General features: G+C 35.4%; 3 protein-coding genes across 5 annotated transcripts in view; 1 reads left to right on the top strand and 2 right to left on the bottom strand.

Moving 5' to 3' along the window:
* Positions 1 to 115: 115 nt before the first annotated feature.
* etfa (electron transfer flavoprotein subunit alpha) lies at positions 116 to 9,983 on the bottom strand. The gene is made up of 12 exons (XM_037767089.1): positions 9,842 to 9,983; positions 7,944 to 8,093; positions 7,637 to 7,718; positions 6,511 to 6,593; positions 6,258 to 6,357; positions 5,931 to 6,041; positions 5,583 to 5,684; positions 5,007 to 5,075; positions 4,841 to 4,923; positions 3,516 to 3,581; positions 2,982 to 3,062; positions 116 to 1,260 (listed from the first exon to the last, which is right to left on the bottom strand). Exons 1-12 carry the CDS (start codon positions 9,878 to 9,880, stop codon positions 1,225 to 1,227), a joined length of 1,002 nt encoding a protein of 333 aa, XP_037623017.1. The 5' UTR covers positions 9,881 to 9,983; the 3' UTR covers positions 116 to 1,224.
* A 2,407-nt stretch (positions 9,984 to 12,390) lies between these two features.
* On the top strand, positions 12,391 to 20,813 carry isl2a (ISL LIM homeobox 2a). Its single transcript, XM_037766114.1, has 6 exons — positions 12,391 to 13,280; positions 14,307 to 14,496; positions 15,613 to 15,872; positions 16,699 to 16,985; positions 18,525 to 18,692; positions 19,414 to 20,813. The coding sequence occupies exons 1-6, from the start codon at positions 12,938 to 12,940 to the stop codon at positions 19,528 to 19,530; spliced, it is 1,365 nt and encodes a 454-aa protein (XP_037622042.1). The 5' UTR covers positions 12,391 to 12,937; the 3' UTR covers positions 19,531 to 20,813.
* Positions 20,814 to 22,188: 1,375 nt separating this feature from the next.
* Positions 22,189 to 23,209, bottom strand: part of scaper (S-phase cyclin A-associated protein in the ER) — a 75,532-nt gene continuing 74,511 nt past the window's right edge. For all 3 annotated transcript variants that reach the window (XM_037767036.1, XM_037767033.1, XM_037767034.1), the window contains one exon: positions 22,189 to 22,957. In XM_037767036.1, the coding sequence (XP_037622964.1) occupies positions 22,860 to 22,957 (98 nt within the window). In that variant the 3' untranslated portion in view covers positions 22,189 to 22,859. The remainder of the gene's footprint in view (positions 22,958 to 23,209) is intronic.

The following is a 23,209-nucleotide window of genomic DNA, read 5'->3' as shown; positions in this document are numbered from 1 at the left end:
CCTAAATATTGAAACCAACCCTGTTTATTGTACCGTCAACAGGTATTTTCTATTTTGATCATGGAAAGAGGGCATTGCAAAATTAATCCAATAAAGAGAAAACATGGCAAAATGAGAAGTTGTTATTTGCTGTCAATTTAATACATTATTTTCCAAGAGCATCTCAGTGAGTACACATACTCTAGGAGCTACATCTTACAGTCAACTACATCAGAGACAAGTCAAGCATTCCCAAAGATGTTCCTTGCTGTACCAGAAAATTAAATACCATTTACAACATGTGTACTACTAAAGGCATAAAACACCACCCCCAGGTTAGTACAAGCTTATTCATTGATATTTAATACTAAGGGTTGGAAAAAAAACATCGATTCACTTATGTATCGCAACATTTTATTTATTTTTTTTACGATAATTTACGATTTAATGCCTGAATTGATACAATTGCCTCATTTGAGTCTATGCGGAAGTTACCCCTTGTATTGTTGTAGTCATGTTTTTCCATTTCAAGAAAAACAAAGCCGAATCGAGAAAGCAGAAAATGTTACAACCCGCACCCTCACATTTTAAATTCAAAGTATGGTAAACACTACACATCCAGTGAAGTATGGAAACATTTTGGTTTTCACACAGTCAGGAAAAGCAGAGCTAGACATCACCGCTAAAGCTGCATGCTAACTCTGTCATGCACAGGAAACGTCATCATATTGCGGTAACATGCGGTCAAGTCGGCCGTCACTCACATCTCTGTGGTCAAATAACTGACGCTACAACTGTAGAGCACCCATATACTGACATTTATGTTAAATGCATTCAAACGGCCCCGATGGAGCTGACCTTGGATGTATAAAAAGAACAGTGCTGACGAGGAGAGGTCGTACCTAACTTGGCTTTTTCTAATGATCTCGTGTTAAAAAGGTTGACAAAAATTGCAATTAATCGTAATATTGAATCGCAATACTTAAAAATCGCAATACATATCGAATCAGGAGATAAGCATATTGTCCCCGCCCTATTTAATACACGTGTAGTATTTATACAAACTGACATTTATTTCTAGATTGAGAATGTTCTTCTGTTTACAATCAGAGAAAATCTTGATAAATTATTCCTGAACACAAACACTCACAGCTTCACAAATGCGTTAAGGCGGTAGCTATGGGTGCCTGTGGTCTCCTTATTGCAGGTTCCAGCGATGGAAGTTTGGTGGGACTTTGTTTCTCCTCACTTGTCCAATGCTGCAGTCATCTCCGGGACCGCCTGAAGAGAAAACAGTGCAGAGACTTAAATATAATATTATACATATGACATTATGGCAGAAACAAACTAGAGCTGTAACAATATCAGAGTTTCACCACACTCTTATTGTAACCAAAAGAATTCACGATAATGATATTATTCCGATATCTATATCAAATTTTTAAAAAACAATAATATCCGTCAAATTGCATATTGTCTCTTTTTTGGCAAATGAATTACACTCAAAATATAACTGTATGGAGGTGGAGAGAGTCTGAAACCATAACTGTATATATAAAATTAATAAAGAGGTGCTGGATTATTTACGCAATATTATCATATGTGTATTATTAACATGATTCCAATATTTCATTTTTAAATATCCCTGTTATCATCAATATGAGTTATCGCGACACACCTAGAACAAACTCAGAATATTTTCTGTTAACGGCAGGAGTTTGCTGCAGTCGTGAAAAGTCAAACTACATGTTTGTAATTGCCGCAGAGTATTTTTAAATTTGTTAACTAAACTTAAATACACTGTGGACATCTTTTTTTAAATGAAGTTCTGTTCTGCATTAATAACTGCTGAGACCAGGTGAAATATTTCCAGGCTTTACATGTGGGGATAAATGTTCTCCAGCACCTGTCATTTTCATACCCAGCATATTCCATAAAATAAGATTTATGACTTTATTAAGCAAACCATCATGCATGCTGGCGCTCACGGTATAAATGAGCACACTGACTTTCATCTGAGATTTATCAAGAGCGCGGCAGGCTGTGCACATTTATCACAGTGTTCGCAAGGTTGACAAATGCAGAGCAAGATCCTACAGGGGAGGGCATCTGGCCCATAAATTAACACGCTGATAATGCCAGACGTGTAGTTTTAAAGAAGACAAATTCAAAAAGCCTTTTTTTTACGGTAAATATAAGTACAAAATTATTCAAATGGCTCTCCTTGTGAGTCGAGCAACTTCAGAAACTGAATCATCAGTCACTGTCTGAGTTGGTCCGAGGTATCAATTGTCCATTTGGGGGGAAAAGTAGAAAGCCCATCCATTTTAATCAGCTATCTGAGGAGTGATCACATGTAAGGTGATCTCACCCAGGAGGTCACAACTCTACTGCCACTAGCTATTATTACTAATCACCTCTACAGAGTTTGTCAGGACACCTGGGCTGCTCATGCAACCACTGAGGGGCTAAATAAAACATGACCAACAGGACACACATGAAAATATAACCGACTAGTCTTTCACAAGCAGCACTGGACTCCAGTGTTAGTCGTGCCAACACTCCTGGCTCACTATCCCCAGGTACCAGCTAGATACAAGAAAGCAACTAAGCGTGTAAAATGCCTGGCAAGTAGAAGCTCAATACAAAACTGAATCCACCTTTATTAGTAACTCTTGATCCCTTTTTATATCTTCTGAGCTTCTTATGTGTTTCTCTCTTCATGGCAAGTTCAGCCACAACCCTCCTCTGATTAATTCAACAACTTAATTATTCAACAGTTGCACATTTCCATTAGGGTGGAATAAGACTTCGTGCAAAATTTATCAGTGAGAAAGCAAATGTTATACTCTGACTGTCACTCTGGACTCTCGGCTATCACAACATCCAGAGTGAGTCCAGGCAGAAGGGCCATGAGTGCTGTTTATGACTCACTGCTCGGTTGTTTCCCAATGTAAGATCACAGTGACATTACTGCAGCAATATCAATGCCAGACACGTACCTTGAAAAGATCAGCGACCAAGCCATAGTCAGCCACCTGGAAAATGGGAGCCTCTGGGTCCTTGTTGATAGCAACAATAGTCTGAATAAAAAAACAACAACATAATGAACAAACTGCCTAAAATGTTAACTGCCTGTGTCTTGTGCTTAACAAAAAGCACAGAAACTATGATCATTCAATTGATAAAAATGCAGAATGTCAAAGAAATGTGATGTTTTATGACGACCAGTCTAACATTTGGTTCTTAATTGCAAATACAGAAACATTATAGCAAAGGGTATAACAAACGTAGTTATGTTTGTGGGTGCCGTGTACATGCAGACATCGGCAACCAACTTCAAATTGTTTTTCACGTGGTACTAATTCCTTTGTAGCAAGGCAACATTTTTCAGAAATTGTACATTAAAAGTGGAACGTTTTGTTTCATTTAATATATGGGGGAAAAAAACGGGTAAAAGAAAATGCATGGGGAAAAAAAATGGTAAGAAAAGGGAGGTTGGGAAAATCTTTTCATGTGGCCCCCAGTGACTTTACCTTGCTATCTTTCATTCCAGCCAGGTGCTGAATAGCTCCAGAGATACCAACAGCAATGTACAGCTCCTGTGGACACGAACACAAGACAACCAAACAGGTGTTACTGGCTTGTAGACATGAAGTGTAATCTCAGGCCTATTTGGAAAAGGTACACCTCAGAACTGCGGTACAGCAGAGCTGACGGACGGTATAATGACCTCAGGTTGTGTAATCTATCAGAGGGTGCTGGGGCGAGTGTGCCATGGGTCACCCAGTCTGCATATCTCCCCAACCCCGCTGGGAAAACCATCTCTGCCATATTGATATTTCAGCGCTTATTTAATGTTGCAGCAAGAAACATAGAAGCAACATATTCCTATGAGATTATGAAAGCTCTTGGGAAAGGACGGTCTAAGCAAGGTGATTTTGGCATTCCAACTGAATCTTATTAAAAAAGTTTTTAACTAAAATACCTTAAGACCAAATTTAAATGTGTATGATTCATCCAGTGTCTTCTTTACATACATTTTAGCACCATCCCTGAATGGATCAGTTAAATCAATAAATACATCTCTGGATTTAATCATCTTTAATCATTGGAAGGAATGTCGATGTGATGGTAAGTGACCAGCATTTTACAACTACACTCAAACACTGCCAAGCTGTTTTAACACACTCTATTCAGAGTCTAACCACTGCTCAAAGACACTTTATTATGATGTTTACATAACATTTTGTGATAATAAATTGCACTTTAATCAGCAGAGAAGAGATTATCTTACACGCATACATGTAAATAAAATGTGAATCTTTCATTTTACTGAATACACACATTTTTTAAATTGGTAGGATAAGAAGATAAACTAGATTTAAAGTGTATTTAATCAACTTAGCCAAATTCAACAAGCTTGTCATAACATTTGGAAAATCCAATTTGGGCAGTCTGGCCCGGCCTGAGGCTCTGACCAGACATCCACTGCACTCTACTTTAATGGATCAGCTAAATCATTTAGGGCCCTAAATGTGCCATCAAGTACATTTTGCAGGGCCTAATGTGTGGATAATCGCAGCTGGGGTAACCCAGCTGAATCACATAATGGGAACGTTAACCTTTTTAAAAGGGCAGAGTAGCCACCCTGATCATACTGAATTGCAAGCATGCGGTGTAAAGGCAAACAGGCATTTGTTCACTCAGACCGGAGTTCAAGTGTTTCCTGCCTTTAAACATGATTTTGAAGGTAACTGTTCACATTTTGCTATTTGAAAATGTTCCATGATTATTTTCTTGATTTGCTGTACAAGATGAAGTAAATCCAAATAACCAATTCAGAAAACAAAAAACCTACCGGTGCTACGATCTTGCCCGTCTGTCCAACCTGCATGTCATTGGGGACATACCCAGCATCCACTGCTGCTCTGGATGCACCAACTGGAAAAAGAATATTGTGCTATTTGAACTCTACTTACGTAAAAAATAAGGTAAAAATCAAGGTAATTAATAACACAATATACCTGCAGCATTCATCTTGTCAGCGAGGTCATAAAGCAGCTTGAAGTTATCTCCACTCTTCAAGCCCCGTCCTAGGAAAAGAAAACACCATTAGTGTAATTAATACAAATGTTATTGACATCGCAATATGGCCTACAGCAATATTCAAGGTGGCGCAATAGTTGTTAAAGGCAAATGTGTACCATTCTGAATTGCCATGCTGCAGTGATGTCCTGGCCTACACATCATATATCTACAGACTTTTAAAAAATACAGACAGATCTCCACAAAGATAACACCATAATCATTTAATATGTTTTTCAATAAAAATGAGTATAATGATGTAAAAATGATCATTCCCTCTAATATCGCAAATCATATTGCAATTGCAGCATCAGACAAAATCATCGCAATTACATGTTTTTTTTTCAAAATTGTGCAGCCCTTACTTTGTGGAATTTTTTGGAGAAAAAGTACACATGCTAATGAATTCACTACAAACCCCAACGACTACTACAAACACAGAAAGTGGCTTTGCAAATAAATGCTGACTGCTTTGGCCATAATTTCTTATTCAGAACACAAATATGATTTCCCACCTCCTGAAACCACGACCTTAGCGCTGGTCAGATCTGGACGGTCGCTCTTTGTCAGACACTGTTCCAGCCACTCAGAAACACCAGCGGGAGAAGCTGTAGCAACTGCAGTCAACAAATGAGATGATCACAAATGACAAGGAGGAACGTTGCATTAAAAATGATGAACAAATAGCATTTGTAGTTGTTTCTTTGTGGTATACTGTATTTTTTGTATCAATATAAAAACAACATCAAAAGTGGTTAATCAATTACCTCATAAAGCAAGCTACAACAATAAATCCATAATAAAGTCATATCTTAGCATGCACTGTTTCAGGGCTCTCTGGATGAATCCGTTAGCTACTGTACCATCTTCTGATGAAGCACTTCCTCCCTCTGTTGCAGCGGCCTCAAAGGATGTCCCTCTAACCGTGAAGATCTTGATCGACTCGTTACACTTCACAGTACTGAGAGCATTTCCTGTATAATCAAAATATTATTAACATTCAATATTTAAAAAGCACAAAGAAATCTTCTGATGCTAAAACTGAGTAGTGTTTAAGTTACATCTGCGTCATATCAAGACTGTACCTCCAGGTAACATCATTTATTACATCATGTCAATACTAATCAAGAATTTATCAGAAGATTAAAAAAAAACATTTGTTACTTCTTAACCATGATAAAAGGGCTTACCAGCATAAATGGTTCTCACAAATGTGTCTGGAGACTTGATCTCAATGATATCTGAAATTGGAGCAACATCCAACTTGGCAGCTACTCTGGGAAGCAGGTTCTGCAGAAAAAAATAGATATCAATAGATAGCGGTATATAGATATGTATCGTGAATTCTTTTAGACATCGCTAAGTGAAAACCTGACATCGCGACAGCCCTAATTTCAACATATACACATTCAAATTGTACAGGAACCGCTCTCCATGACTTACCTTTCCGAAGGCAGATGCACCAGCACAGATGTGGGTGAAATTGAATTGCTTTTGTGTTGCCAGGATCAGTGGAGTCAACTCCTCTGAGGAAGAAAAAGAGAATCAGAAAGCCGAAACAAAATCAGGTATCAACTACGACTACTCCTGAGCCAGTTCTAGCCAGCTTTAACATATGAGCAGAAAAGGATCAAAATGAAAAACAATCTCCCCTCCCTCAGCTACTACCGCCAAGATTTTTAGATAAGCCCATTTATTATTTTGATAGTTTGAGATACTTTTGTCAGAAAGCAATTCTCCACTCCATGACAAAACTCAACGTATTATTCTGACAATAGGGTTAGAAAATGTGGGCTAAAACTTTGCGGTCCTGGGAACAGCTTGTTTTGGCATCCCGGTGAACAGCTGATTTTACAGCAGGAAGAAAAGTGGTATTTATGTCATATCTGACCCGTTTTCAGTTTATTTCTGTTTCTTTCTCCCCAAAAATGCCTATCTCTTTAATATTTAACACAGCACTATCAGCTCTTTGTCCACGATACAGTTCCAGATTTATTTATTTAGGTAGGCCTATCTATTAGTTTGAGTTTGATGTTCAGTGATCCAGATTTATTTATTTATTTAGACATTATATCTCAAATCAAAAATCAAAGACATAAACACCTAAATAAATAAATAACTCTGGATCACTGAACATCAAACTCAAAGTAATAAATATCTAAATAAATAAAGTGAACCAGTTGTATTTATTTATTCAGATATTTATCACTTTGAGTTTGATGTTCAGTTCCAGATTTATTTACGTATTTATTTAGGTATTTATTACCTTGACTTAGATGTCAGTTAGTTATATAGTTTGTAATACAGTCAAAGCTTGTTCATTTCCAACAGTGTCAAATTTTTTCAGGGGGTGGGGGGTATCGGCCGATTAATCGGCTAGCAGCTTTTTCCTGCACCGAACTATCGTTATTATATCAGTCGACCTCTAAACCAGCTTTGAATAAGTGGGATTGAGCAAATATTAAGCAGTTTGTTGCTTAAAACAACAACAGAAATGTTCAGTATATACTTGCTCTGTGAGTGAAAGTTAAATAAACGATAGGCGTCAAGTTTATTTCGTGTTACATACCTGGCAGGGAACCTTTGTAAGAATCATGTTGAGCAACCAGAACCTTCTTCACACCTTGTACTTTGCTGATTTGCTCTACAACCTGAGAAGAGAGAAAATCTTATACATCAGGCTTACTGGTGACCTTCTATATTGTCTTGTCTCCATGTATGTTCAAAATGCACTATTACATTCTTCACTATACTGTGATTTTATTAATATGTATGTTAATGCAGTATGGTGATGCCAAAATAACATCTACATAATATCACAAATACCAAACGTTTGGTGATCCCTTAAGCAGGTCAGTCTAAAAAGCTTTGCCTACCTGTGCACAGTTTGTTCCAGCAACCAGGCAAGACACATCTTCACCCAGCTTACTGGCAGCAGTGACGGCATTGAGTGTAATAGGGGTCAGCTTTTCATTGTTGTGCTCTACAACCACCAAGGTGCTTTGAAACCTTTGGAGGACACCAGTCTGTTGGAGAAAACAACATCTCAGTATTCAATGCACTCGTGGATCAGTAAAACCAAAGATCTAGTGGTGCTGCCTTTTAAACAGCCTCTCAGATAGCTTATAAAGCCTGCTTATTAAATTCAATGTTATTTGTATAAATAAAAAATGGGGAAGACTAAAGCGTTTGGCAATGTAGCAAAATTTACCACTGAAAACACGTTCTTCTTAATCTTGATGAAACATTTTGATTAAATGGTAAATTAACAGTACAAACCAATTATGTTTAAATCAACATTGCTCAGAAAGATTTTGATTTCTGATTTCTGCTGGCATGCTTGATCCTTGAAGTTCACATGTGATCAAAGATATGTGTAGGGGGTATTCATTTGTTTGTACTGTACAAAGTACAGTCCCGCAGTTGGGAAATTTAGAGTGTACAGAAGCAAAGGGGATAGTGCAAAAAAAAAATGCATCAACTAACACAGTAAAAAAAAAAAAAAGAGCTAAACAAAGTGTAACAAAATATGAACCATTTAAATAGAAGGAAGTATAAAAAAAGGAGCAGTATATACAGTATTGACAATAAACAGACTATTAACAAAATTGCACAAGTGGAAAATGATATTGCACAGTATGAATTACACCTGAGTAGTACTGATAGACAGTTAAATGTACAGTAAAGTGCAGTTCTTGTCAGGTTTTTTTTGGTATGTATGTGGTCTACTGGGAGCAGTGCTGGTTGTGGAGTTTGATTAAACAGTGTTTGTCTAGGTTTTAAGGTTATTAATAGTGGAAGTGAACACGTAGGTTAGACAGACAGACAGACAGACAGACAGACAGACAGACAGACAGATAGATAGATAGATAGTGACTTTATTGATCCTGAGGGAAATTCAAGTGTCCAGCATCACGGTTCCATAGTGCAAAAACATGTTAGTAAAAAGGCAGTAAAAAAGTTAGTAGTGCAAAGTGCAAAGTACAAACAAATATATAACAGATCTAAAAATACAAGGAGATGAAGAAAACTGTTAAAAGTGAATATAATGCAGGATAACAGATGTGATACAGGACTATTAAAAAGTGCAGAAGAGACTGTTCAAAATTAGTATAATGCAGGGTAACTCCAGTAGCTTAGTCTAAAGTGCACTGTATGCATTATTATTAGTGCAATCAACCACTTTAACAACTGCATCAGGCTCTGTGAAAGTAAAACAGGAGAATAATACCAGCCTCCTCTGGACATGACTGATCACTATCAGTCAATGAAGGTCATTCAAATGATGTCAAACAAATGGAGAAAACAGATGCCACATGCTAGGTCACGTAATGAGCTATTACATACTGCTACCTACACGTCTCACATGTTGATTCAATGCTTTAGGTAACAGTTTGGTAACAGTTTGGTAACAGTTTGGTAACAACAGCTGCATCAATGACAAAACAACAGTTTCATAACTTTCAGGTTACATAAATGCTAACACTAGCTAGCACCAGCTCAAACACAATAACTGTTAACTTATATTCTTGATACATCATTATGTATGTAAAACAGCTGTAGTCACACAACGCAGACACACACACATTAAGATATAGCACCCTGTTTGCCATGACAACGACTTACAGTAGTGTCTAATGAGCTAATAGGCTAGCAGCTGCTGCTGCAACAAGCAGGCTAACGTGACGTGTTTCGTGTTCTCGTTGTGCTACAACAGATTAATACAATATATATGTGTGTGTGTGTGTGTGTTATGAAGTTATAACTGTCTTACCAGTTGTTTCAGAGTGGTTTTGTTGAACGCTCTGTTCATCTTGGACTCTTCTGGCTGCTTGTTTGCTCCTCAGTGCTGCTGTGCTGCAACAAACTGGGTCAAAGGTAATCTGACGTCAGCGACGAAATCTCGCGAGATTTAAGAACGACAACTTCCGGTCTATCAGTTGTTGTTTTGTTTTTTTATTGAAGATAATTAATTTACAAACATTAAGGCATTGTAATCTAAACTCAATATTTCGGGTTTTTTTGTTTTTTGTTTTTTATTTATTTTTTTTTTTTTTATTGAAGATAATTAATTTACAAACATTAAGGCATTGTAATCTAAACTCAATACTTCAGGGGTTTTTTTGTTTTGTTTTTTGTTTTTTATTGAAGATAATTAATTTACAAACATTAAGGCATTGTAATCTAAACTCAATACTTCAGGGTTGTTTTTTTTTTGTTTTTTGTTTTTTATTGAAGATAATTAATTTACAAACATTAAGGCATTGTAATCTAAACTCAATACTTCAGGGTTTTTTTTGTTTTGTTTTTTGTTTTTTATTGAAGATAATTAATTTACAAACATTAAGGCATTGTAATCTAAACTCAATACTTCAGGGTTGTTTTTTTTTTGTTTTTTTATTTATTTTTATTTTTTTATTGAAGATAATTAATTTACAAACATTAAGGCATTGTAATCTAAACTCAATACTTCAGGGTTTTTTTTGTTTTGTTTTTTGTTTTTTATTGAAGATAATTAATTTACAAACATTAAGGCATTGTAATCTAAACTCAATACTTCAGGGTTGTTTTCTTTTGTTTTTTTGTTTTTTTATTGAAGATAATTCATTTACAAACATTAAGGCATTGTAATCTACAAGTCACAATTGGATAGGAAAGATAACTTAAATTATATTAAAAAAAAATACAATAATAACAAAAAGAAAAGAGGGTAGAAAATAATTAAAGGAACAAAAAAAAAGAAATGCATAAATGAATAAATAAATAATAATAACACTGCACTCTTCCATAGTAGCTCTAGGGGTCATCATTATCTAGCAAAAAAAAAAATTTGCAAAATATATTTCAAAATAAACAGTAGCTTGATGCTTTATTATAATAAATTAGATATATGGAGACATTCACAATTCATTGATTCATAACAAGTTCTTCTAGAGTTGACAGTTTTGTTCAATTTCTCCCTCAGAGACAAAATAAAGTCGGAAAAATCATTTTTTCCCATTCCTATTTTAATTATAATGCTACTGCTACAGCAACAGTCTTAAATTGTCTTTTCAATCAGAACAATTAATCCGGTAACAAGTGCAGACCAAAAAATATTATCCATTTTCAAAAATAATGTTAAATATTAGTACACATTTAGTTGCAAATACATGAAAAATCCAATATATTAATTTTGCTGTTGTTGAATTTACAATCCTCAAAGTACACAGTAAAGCCCACATGGGTGTTGTAGGTTAGGCTATTTAATCAAATCAAATATTTAATATGAAAATGCTGAAATAAATAAATAAATATATCAATATAATAATATAAAAATAAATAAATAAATAAATAAAAATAAATATATATATATTTTTTAGGCTATATGTCTAAGCTTTTTCTCATAACATACATTTGAGGAAATATTTAAATACATGATTTTTTTCTGATATAATAGTAAATTTAACTCAACAGCTTTAACAGCAGGAATAAAGCTTTTCAGTGGGCTTTGTGTCTCTCTCTCACTCCTTCCCCCTGTCTCTTTTACTCTATAGTGACTAATAATAAAGATTCTTGTGTATGTGATGATAGTAAAATAACTGAATAGTCATCTATGGGGTCCTTCATATTTACAGTATTTATTTATTTATTGTCGTCAGGGCTTTCTATCAACTATCAATCACAAAATAAATGAAGCCAAGGATAATCATGGATAATCCATGCGCAAAAGAAAAAGGATCAATTTCTATAGATCTTAAATTGTGCAGTTTATTGATCGCTCTGTGGATCCAAGATCTCTATATGACATTTCATCCAGTAGAGGGCTCTCTACAGTAGGGTGAGACTATTGGTTAAGACAGAAGAAACATAAAAGATAAAAACCAATAGTTTAATAGCTTTTATAATAAACAATAAGACTCTTACCCTGAAACGAATAACAATAACAATACTACTAATAGTAATAATAATAATAACAGAATTTTCATAATTTATAGCAGTAACAAAATCATAACTAGTGATATTCAAATTTGTACATGTTCAACACTGTGTTTTGGAGGGAATCCAAACATAATATGATGGCTTTACAAAAAAAAATGATGCAAAACCATATAACATAATATCACAGTGTTATAAAATATATTGATTATAAGTTAAGCTTACAATAAACAATACGTATTATAAAACCCATAGATAAATAACAACAAAAGAAAAAATAACAACAACAGCATTGAAACTCACACTTGATATCACACAGTGAGTCCTATACAACTACAAACTAATGAATCATATTTACCTCTATACTCTGTGAATAGTATTAACTTGAACCCATAGGTCCTGTGTTGTGTGTTGGGTTGTGACTTGAATATTGTTGTGTTTTGTTGCTGTTGCTTTTAATGTTGTGGTCATTGTTGGTAACGACTGTAATGTGATTGTGTACTGAAATGTAGCCTAAAACTGTTAAAAGTGATTTAAGTGGACTCCAAAACAAAAGAAATAGCAACAACAGCAGTGAAACTCACACTTGATATCACACAGTAAAGTCCCTACAATTGTATACTGTGAGTTAACAGGGAAATTGCTTTAGAAATAGAAATGGGACAAAAAGATGAAGACAAAAAAACACTCTCACAGCTCAGTCCAAAGAGCCAAAAGGGGAACAGAAAAAAAATGCAAAACCACATAGCATAATATCACAGTGTTATAAAGAATATTGACAAGGTTAAAGCTTACAATAAACAATATAAACCCATAGATAAATAACAACAAAAGAACAACAACAGCATTGAAACTCACACTTGACATCACACAGTAAAGTCCCTACAATTGTATACTGTGAGTTAACAGGGAAATTGCTTTCACTTAAGGAAATAGAGATGAAGAGAAAAAGATGAAGAAAAAAAACACTCCAGTCAAAAGAGTCAAAAGGGAAGGAAAAAAAAAAAAAGAGCGCAAGAAGTCCAGGAGGAGATTTGCATGGCACCCTCTCCTCGGACCAACAGAGGTCCAGGTTTGCAGACGTCACTGGTCGAGGATCTTTGTTTTCTCTCTCCACCTCTCTTCTCTCGGTGGAGGACTACAAGTGAATCATCCAGCCGTAGGGACGGGACGGTCTCCTCTGCTCTGCCGCTCCTCTCCTCCATCTCTCGGCTTGCACTGGGGCTATTTCTCCTGTATGGTGGATATCCTGCTCAACACTTCTTTCTTGGATGATATGGGGGATCATTCAAAAAGTAAGTTTATTTTATTCATGCTCCTTTTTATTGTCATTCTGGTGGTTTTTATTGTGAGTTTTTTTAATTTCCTTTTTAAAAGTCTCTTGAATTTGATGATTCATTTGCTCGATTCATTTCACAATTGTGCAGAATAAAATCGAAAATCTGCCTTTAAGGCAACTGATCAACTGATCACTTCAAAGAAAAAACACTATAATATTATACTACACTATAATAGCCTTATAAACTTATGGTGCTCGGTGCGTTTGGAGTGCAGTAGGTTATACTTTGTGATATTTTTAGCTTATGTAGCTTCATTATTATAATAATTATTTGATATTCTTGGAAGATCCCACATGTTTGTTGTGAGTTTTTAATTTCCTTTTTTAAGACTCTTGAATTTGATGATTAATTTTGCCGATTCATTTCACAATTTTGCAGAATAAAATCGAAAATCTGCCTCTAAGGCAGGATCAAGTGATGTCTGCATCCAAAAAAAACACTATGATATTCATAATAGCCTTATAAACTTATGGTGCTCGGTGCGTTTGGAGTGGCCCATGCAGTATAGGTTATACTTTGTGATATATTTAGCCTCATTATAATAATAATTATTTGATATTCTTGGAAGATCCCACATGTTTGTTGTGGATTTTTAATTTCCTTTTTAAGACTTGAATTTGATGATTAATTTGCTCGATTCATTTCACGATTTTGCAGAATAAAATCGAAAATCTGCCTCTAAGGCAACTGATCTCTATAACGAAAAAAAAACACTATAACATTCATAATAGCCTTATAAACTTACGGTGCGTTTGGAGTGGCCCATGCATGCAATAGGTTATACTTTGTGATATTTTTCTCATCACTATAATTATTATTTGATATTCTTGGAAGATCCCACATGTTTGTTGTGATTCAACATTTTTCCTCTCCTGAAGGTGAAGAGGTGAAGGGGGGTTTAACAGGGATGTCATGGGGATTAAAAGAGAGAGGCTCAGTGTTGCATTAATGCATTAATGCATTCCCCTCCTCACGCTGCAGAGAAGTCGGGTATCGCAATGTGTGTGGGCTGTGGAAGTCAGATACACGACCAGTACATCCTGAGAGTCTCCCCGGACCTGGAGTGGCATGCAGCCTGCCTCAAGTGTGCAGAGTGCAGCCAGTACCTGGACGAGACATGCACATGCTTCGTCCGAGACGGAAAGACTTACTGTAAAAGAGACTATGCAAGGTAGGAGAGCACAACAAGAGGTTTTGAGCATTTTTTTATTAATTTCACACACAATGTGTCGGGTTGTTGAAAAGAAAGTGTGGAATATATAAGATAAGATAAGATAGGATGAACCTCTATTAATCCCTGGAGGTAAATTCAGGTGTCAAAGCAGCAATATCAGCAAACATCAGCAAACAGAGTGAAACACAGGAGAGGTATAAATACAAAAATTATAAAAACAATAAATAGAGATATAAAAGATACAGAGTGAATGGGTGAACATAGTGTGTGCAGTCCGTCAATAAATACATGTAATATGTGCATATGTGCAGTCTATAAAGTGGTATATAGGATGTATAGTGTAAAGTAAGTGTAAAGTGTGCCAGTGGTTATAGAGTCCAAGATAGGTAGGTAGTTAAAGGTAGATAGTGCATGTTTAAAGGTAGATAGTGCATGTTTAAAGGTAGATAGTGCATGTTTGAAGGTAGATAGTGCATGTTTAAAGGCATATAGTGCATGGTTAAAGGCAGATAGTGCATGTTTAAAGGTAGATAGTGTATGTTTAAAGGCAGATAGTGCATGTTTAAAGGTAGATAGTGCATGTTTAAAGGTAGATAGTTCATGTTTAAAGGTAGATAGTTCATGTTTAAAGGTAGATAGTGCATGTTTAAAGGCAGATAGTGCATGTTTAAAGGCAGATGGTGCATGTTTAAAGGTAGATGGTGCATGTTTAAAGGTAGATAGTGTGTGTTTAAAGGCAGATAGTGCATTTTTAAAGGTAGATAGTGCATATTTTAAAGGTAGATAGTGCATGTTTAAAGTTATTAAAGTCCTAATAGTTCACAATATAAAGGGGGACCTGAGATGAGAGTAAATAATATTATCATACTGTCCATTTCAATGTGCAAAAATGAAAGTGCACAAAATTGTGCACCATACCTGAATCAGATTTGTGTTGTAGGCATTCAGATTTGTATTCTTTTTTTACGATTATTATGAGCTCACACCTTCTTTTTTTTTTGCAAAAACATGAACTGATGATCAACATCAGTTTTCCTATATATAAATCAACAAACTTTTTTAGGGCCACTGCATGAGACCAACGCAGTCTCTCTCCGTTGCTCCCTTTTTCAGGTTATTTGGCATCAAATGTGCAAAGTGTAACATGGGCTTCTGCAGCAGCGACCTGGTGATGAGAGCTCGAGACAACGTGTATCACATGGAGTGTTTCCGGTGCTCGGTCTGCAGCCGTCACCTGCTGCCGGGAGACGAGTTCTCTCTGCGGGAAGACGAGCTGCTGTGTCGGGCGGACCACGGCCTGCTGGTGGAGAGGAGCTCTGCAGGGAGTCCGATCAGCCCGGGAAACATCCACACCAGACCGCTGCACATCTCAGGTAGAGAGCCTCTATACACACACACGGGTTTATTGGTCTGCTCTGTTGACCTGTTTTTATTCTGCCTATGTCTGTAAAGCACTTTGGTCAGCTCATGTTGTTTTAAATGTGCTATACAAAATAAATTTGACTTTATTATGAAACACAGTGCACTAGAAAAATGACCTGCATAGGCCTAAAATCATGCAAGATATAACCTATTATTATTATTATTTTTATTTTGTATTATTATTATTATTATTATTATTATTATTATTATTATTATTATTATTATTATTATTATTTTTATTTTGTATTATTATTATTATTATTATGATAAAATGTTCATTAACAGGTCTGCTTAATAACGACGACTCAATAATAACTATATTTTGTGTGCATATATACACAGAAAATGATTTTTGGGGCAATAATTGAGTCAGATGTGTCAATATTATTCAGAATGTTATTAACAGGCCTCCAGTTTGTTTGCAACGTTTTATATGGGTGCAGAGACCTTACAGCAGCATATTAATATTTTTTCTGTTATTTTCATAAACTATATAGACGGTGATAGGCCTATTCAAATTTTTTATTCTTATTTTATTCTAACGTTTTTATCTATTCTTTTGTTATTATACTGTTTAACTTGCACCAACAAAACCAAAACAAATTCCCAGTGTATACCTCTTACACCTGACAATAAACACCTTTCTGATTCTGATTCTGATTCTGATTCTGATTTCTTAAAAATAATTTTGAGTGTGTTATAATTTCCAAGATGTAAAAACGTGTATTTATTTTAAGTTTCTGATTCAAAATGTTCCTTTTTTTTTTTTTTTTCCAGAACCGGTTTCGGTCCGACATCCTCCTCATCACCGGAACCACGGCCACAAGCAGTCGGAGAAGACGACCCGGATCCGGACGGTGCTGAACGAGAAGCAGCTCCACACCCTGCGGACCTGCTACAACGCCAACCCGAGACCGGACGCTCTGATGAAGGAGCAGCTGGTGGAGATGACCGGCCTCAGTCCCAGAGTCATCCGAGTCTGGTTCCAGAACAAGCGCTGCAAAGACAAGAAGAGGCAAATCTTCATGAAGCAGCTCCAATCACAGGGGCTCAGCGAGAAAACCGTGAGTTATACGATTTTATATGTTCATGGTATAACTGACAAAATAATGCATTATTATATTACTAAAACCCCCAATGTATGTTGGGCAACACTTGCTTATTATAGGCATATTTTCCAATTTCTAGCTTACTGTCACTCATTATTGCCATCCCACAACTTGTTTGTTTGTTTATTGTTTGTAGTATAATTTCCCAGATGTAAAAACGTGTATTTATTTAAATTTTCTGATTCAAATTTTCCTTTTTTTATTTTTAGTATTTTATATGTTCATCGTATAACTGACAAAATAATGCATTATTATATTACTACTCGTTTACCATTTAAAAGAACCCCAATATATGTTGCTTATTAGGCATATTTTCCAATTTATAGCTTACTGTCACTCATTATTGCCATCCCACAACTTGTGTAATTTCTCCTCTGGTTTTAATGGTGGTGGAATAATGTTCATGTGCAATGTTACCTTTGGTCGATAAGGTATATAGATACATAAATAATTAAATGCTGCTGGAGAGAAACCATATGGCAGATAACACATAAACATAATTTAAACTGATTATTGTGAATTAAAAAAAAATTTAATAAAAATGACTCGTTAAAAAAATTATTTTATATGTTCATGGTATTACTGACAAAATAATGCATTATTATATTACTACTCGTTTACCATTTCAAAACCCTAATATATCTTGGGCAACACTTGCTTATTATAGGCATATTTTCCAATTTGTAGCTTACTGTCACTCATTATTGCCATCCCACAACTTGTTTGTTTGTTTATTGTTTGTTTATTTATTTTGCACAATTTAAGAATATACAACATAACAAAAAATAAATGAATAATATACAGTGCAGGAAGAGGCAAAAAACCCACTGAGCTTATCTGAAGCCTCCACTTATAGACAAGGTTAATATAAAGAAATAATATGACTACATAATGGTGATAACAAACTTGTGTAATTTCTCCTCTCTGGTTTTAATAAAATGGAAAACATAACAAAAGTCTGTGTAATAATGTATATGTTACCTTTGCTCGATAAGATAAATAAATAAATAATTAAATGCTGCTAGAGAGAAACCATGGCAGATAACACATTAACATAATTTAGACTGATTATTGTGAATAAAAAAAGACAGAAAATAAAAATGACTCGTTACACAACCCGCAAGAAACAGTAAAAAAATGTTCCATTTTGTTATTCTAGTTTCATTTTAAATATATATATATACAAGTGGTATATTTTATCAGTAAATATTTGTAAATTGAATTACTGAACTGAAATATTTGAATTGGAAAGTATAATTGCAGTTTTTGGCAGAGCAGATCACAGTAAAACAAATTTTAGGCTATAACTATTGCAGAATTGGATTTAGGCTATTTTACAGGCTCATATAAATTTAATATGCATTTTTACAGATGGTTAGTGTTTAGTTCATGATCATAAAGTTTACTGTATAATTTTTTTTTAACAAGTTTTGTGTTTGTTGTTGCACAAAATTGGTTTTCATTGGCCAATATTTTTTTTTGTTCCTCCTGCAGAATCTGCAGGGCCTGACAGGCACCCCTCTGGTGGCAGGTAGTCCCATCCGGCACGACAACAACATGCAGGGGAATCCTGTGGAGGTGCAAACCTACCAGCCTCCCTGGAAGACACTCAGCGACTTCGCCCTGCAGAGCGACCTGGACCAGCCTGCCTTCCAACAGCTGGTAGGATTATACATCCAATATAGCCTATACAGGGCTTATTATTATATTATATTAAAAAATACATTATTTAAAGTAATACAAAGGGACTGCTCGGCTTACATCCGCAGAGAGAGGAAGGAAAGAGACGGATTTGTTAAACTTCAGTGATAATAAAGAATAATGCAGATACACAGATGATGAGCTAGTTAAGATCCGTTTTGCTTATAATTTATTTAGAATTACAAAACTATTATTTCACCTATAGTAATATTGTATAGTAATAGTATAATATAGTAATATTGACGCCTTTGATTTTCCAAAAGGACTCAAGTGCAAACAAACTTGTTTCTCAACCTTGTGTATAGGCCCCCACGTGGGGTCACTTGATATGCTATTGTGGTCTCGTGAGATTTACAAGCCTGATAAAGTGATTTGTAGCCTGATGTTTTAATAGGAGATATAGGCCTGATATTTAAATAGGAGAATAATATTATTTTTTATATTTATTATTATTTATTTTTTACATTATATTATTATTTCTACATCCATTTGGAGCTCCTGGATATGAGCACATTCACATGATGACATCTATAAATGGGAGCATGTGGGAAGTTTTGCACCAGCAGAGAGAGACAATCTGTAAAAAAAAAAAACAAAAACAACAATAAAAAACATAAATCATATAACAAATATGTTGTTGTTGTTGATCTTATACACCTTTCTGTTTCCTCTTGGCTGGCAGGTGTCTTTCTCCGAGTCGGGCTCTCTGGGCAACTCCTCGGGCAGTGATGTGACCTCTCTCTCGTCTCAGTTACCAGATACACCGAACAGCATGGTGCCGAGTCCCGTGGACACGTGAAGAGGTCTCGAAGGTCTCGAGGTCAGCTCGAGATCCCCATCCTAGAGCGCGCACCCGCGTCCTCTGCATGGGGGCACGCGCAGCAGAGACCTCAGTGACATTCAATCAGAGAAAAACCAATTAAAGGACCAGGATGGATTATTATGCTCGAGGATACATTCAGGTGCCCGACTGGAGGATTGGAGATCTGACTATTCCCTTTTACATTTAGGCATTTTATAGCTCTTGCTGTCTTGCTCAAGGATACTTCTGCAGCAGGAGACACACACAGCTGCTGATGGACATTTTGGGACCTTTCCACCATGTGATGCCAATGCCTGATGAACTATGGCCATAACGTGGTGAATATGTATTTGGAGCCTGTAATGGACGGCTGAAGGGTTCACAGTATGTTTGTTTATCAGGAACCTGCAGAATTACAAACTGTGTATAGGATGTGCATGATTTGTAGGTTTCAAAATATCGACTCTTGTAAATTAATGAAACAGATGGGGATGCGCATTTGTTTGCGTTTTTATCCCAGAAAATAAGTTATTATTATTTATTATGAAGACAGACATAGCCGATCTTATCAATAAAAAAACACAGTTTTAACTGATTATTGCATGCCAATTCCATTTTGTTCCATAAAGAGAAGATTTGTTTATTATTATTATTATTATTATAGTCGGCAAAATAAATCAGTTTTAAGGTAAATCTGCTGCTTATAATGCTTGACACTGTTTGAAGTATAGAGGAGATCCTCTGTTTAGACTAACCCTTTTATTATAAGGGCTAAAACTCATACAGATTAAAGATATTAGGGGGATCAGAAATTGAATATTTAATTCATTTTCCCACATTTTTGGGTTTCCCTTCTCTGTCAGCTTCAGTTCACAAAGGTATAGCAGCCTGAAGTCCTGCTTATATTTAGACCTGCTCTAAGTTTTCTGAGCCAAGTGGATCAGTGACTGATGGCTTACAAGAGAGTATTAAGCATTTGGTCCATGTGTCATTGGTCAGTATCTATTTTGAAGTCTTACAAATCAGAAACAAAAAAAAAAAGGCAGGCCCTTTTTTAAAAAAAAAAAAATGTATTTTCTAATTTTAACTATTGAATGCAAAATCAAACACGTGATTTGATCTTTTTTTCACAAAACAAACCCAAGCAAAAATTCAAATACATGTAAGCCACACCACCAAAAATAGAAAGCAGAAAGAAATAACCATCGGTTTGAGAATTTCAACTAAGCCAAAAAAGAGAGTACATATAAACACTGGCAAAAGAAAATATTTTTGATCACTTTCGATTGGTCCATGTGTCATATTGGTCAGACATAATAGATCTGTTGGAATAGAATTCATTTATTTTAAATCAGGGCCTCCAAATAGCCAGGGCCTATATATTTAAAGCAAGTTTTCATAGTGTCATAGTGATGAAAAGGATAAAATTGGTCTTATTTAGACTTAATGTCACAGTGCCATAGCAACCTGAGGCCCATGGTTACAAGTCTAGACAGAGAGACAGGCTTATCTGCATCTGGCATCACCTGCTAAAGGATACACTGAATGGACCCAAAACAAGACGCTCATGCAGCCTGGCTGAGCTGAGGAGACTCCCAGCTCCCATGCAGCCTGCAGACGCATCCTGGCGTGTCTTGAGTTTATTTTCATTCCAGTAGGAATCCTGAAGGGCAAAATAGCCGCTGGACAAAGAGAGCAGGCAGGTCAAGCAGGGACTGACACACTACACCTCAACAATTTGTTGGGGAGGATCAGCTTTTATCAAGTGGAAGGAAGTATAGAGTCTCATTGAAATCCTGTTAAGTCCTTTAAAGGTTGATATGGGCTACTAAATCTTTAAACTGGGAGTAAAACAGTTACATTTAAGAAGGAAATGTTAATTCGAAATATACAAGACAAGGCTATCTAATGAGACCCTCCCCTCAAAATACATTTGATATGCTCACTATTCATTTTAAATACACGTTGTCTGAATTAGAATGGTATGTTAAGACTTTAAACATTAAACAGACCCCAAATGTTCAACGTCAACACTGTCATCAAACTAAAATTGGACAAGCCGGATGAAAGCTCACAGCAGTTTCACACTGTGGGAAATGCAAAAGGGCAGTTTTATAAATAAATTTGAGTTTTATTTTGGTTCCCAACTAATTTCTTTAGCCTGTTTTTTTAAATTCTGGCTAAACATGTAGGTTGATTGTCATCTGTGCAGAACTAGAAGCAGCATTGACGCTGTTGTGATGGACCATTTACAATAACAAAATCACTATATTTTGAAATATATACACCAATTAATTAACTTCCAATAAATCAGTGCAGGGCTGTTACAGAGGAAGATGGCTCCCTTTTTATATGTGAAAACACTATTTTTTCTGAGGGTTCCAGTTTATGAGGACTTGGCGTAAATGTACATTTCACACCATTGTTCCTTAATATTCATGTTTCTTTGAGAATAATGGAATTTGTTTTTTCTACATTAGTCCATCAAATCGTAGACCAAATTAGACCATCTTCATTATTCAAGTTTAGGAGGGTGTAACTGACAGATCTACAAGACTCACCACCGAGTGTTGACGTTTGTTATATCACATTCATGATATCAATTGATTTTGTAGTACAGTTCACACAGAATAAAATCGCAGGACAAAAATACACAACCGTAAGTATTTTTATTTTATTCGATAAAGGTAAATAACTCAATAAATTATATTAATTTGTAAATGGCTCCTAACAGAGAGAAATAAAAGAAAAAGATGTGAACTTGAAAAATATAAATCTTAACACAAGTTTGAAATCAAGGCAGTTAATGTCACTTGTAACTGGCTTTATGTACGTATATACTTGAAATAACATTGTGGCCATTCAAAACGAGACAAATACATTAAATTAACACAAACAGTATTGATGAAAATACTTGGCAAGTTATAAATTACAGTATAAGTAAATATTTCAGGTTTAGATCGTTGCTGCTTTTGAAAACAGATCCATTTCTATCGACAACAGGAACAAAAAGAGAAATGGCTTGTTCAGACATTAAATGGAATAGTTGTGCATGTGTTCTGACTGCAATGAACAAACAAGACATTTTGTGCAAATTCCTCATCAAACATCAAACTGATTTCAAAGAAATCAAAACAGATGCACCACCATGGGGATAAGGCTTCACCATCTTAACATTTGACAAAGTCTGAAGCACATATTTACTCCTGTGCAGACTTTAAGTCAGTAAAAAAGAGAGAAGAAACAAAAACAACTCCACCCTTCGTGTTTCTTTTGAAGTGTTTATACTGTGCTTATCCATTCTGAGGACAGTGTGTGTGACTCCATCACTCTTCCTGCTTCTTGAGAAAAAACTGCAGCGCTGAGTCCCACTGATCACTTGGAAAGCGGTTAGACAACTCACAGAGATCCAGCAGCTGGGTAACTTTGAACAGACAAAACAGAACAACTACATTAGTCCGGCAGAAAAAAAAAATGCTTTCAAAATCAACCAAAAAAAAATCAAAAAGAAAAATTCTTATGACTCAAAAATATTCCAGATTAATTGGGGAATCTACATGTTTGTTTTTACATGAAGCAACACCTTTTTCAAAACATTAACATATCTTTATAGAAGTAAAAATATGAAATCAATACAATCCATCATTTTTTTTGCTATGCATTTATCAGAATAACT

The sequence above is a fragment of the Sebastes umbrosus genome, chromosome 4 (genome assembly GCF_015220745.1).
Source record: "Sebastes umbrosus isolate fSebUmb1 chromosome 4, fSebUmb1.pri, whole genome shotgun sequence".
In the NCBI taxonomy this organism is placed as follows: Eukaryota; Metazoa; Chordata; class Actinopteri; order Perciformes; family Sebastidae; genus Sebastes; species Sebastes umbrosus.
This window is presented reverse-complemented; position numbering and strand designations above follow the sequence as displayed.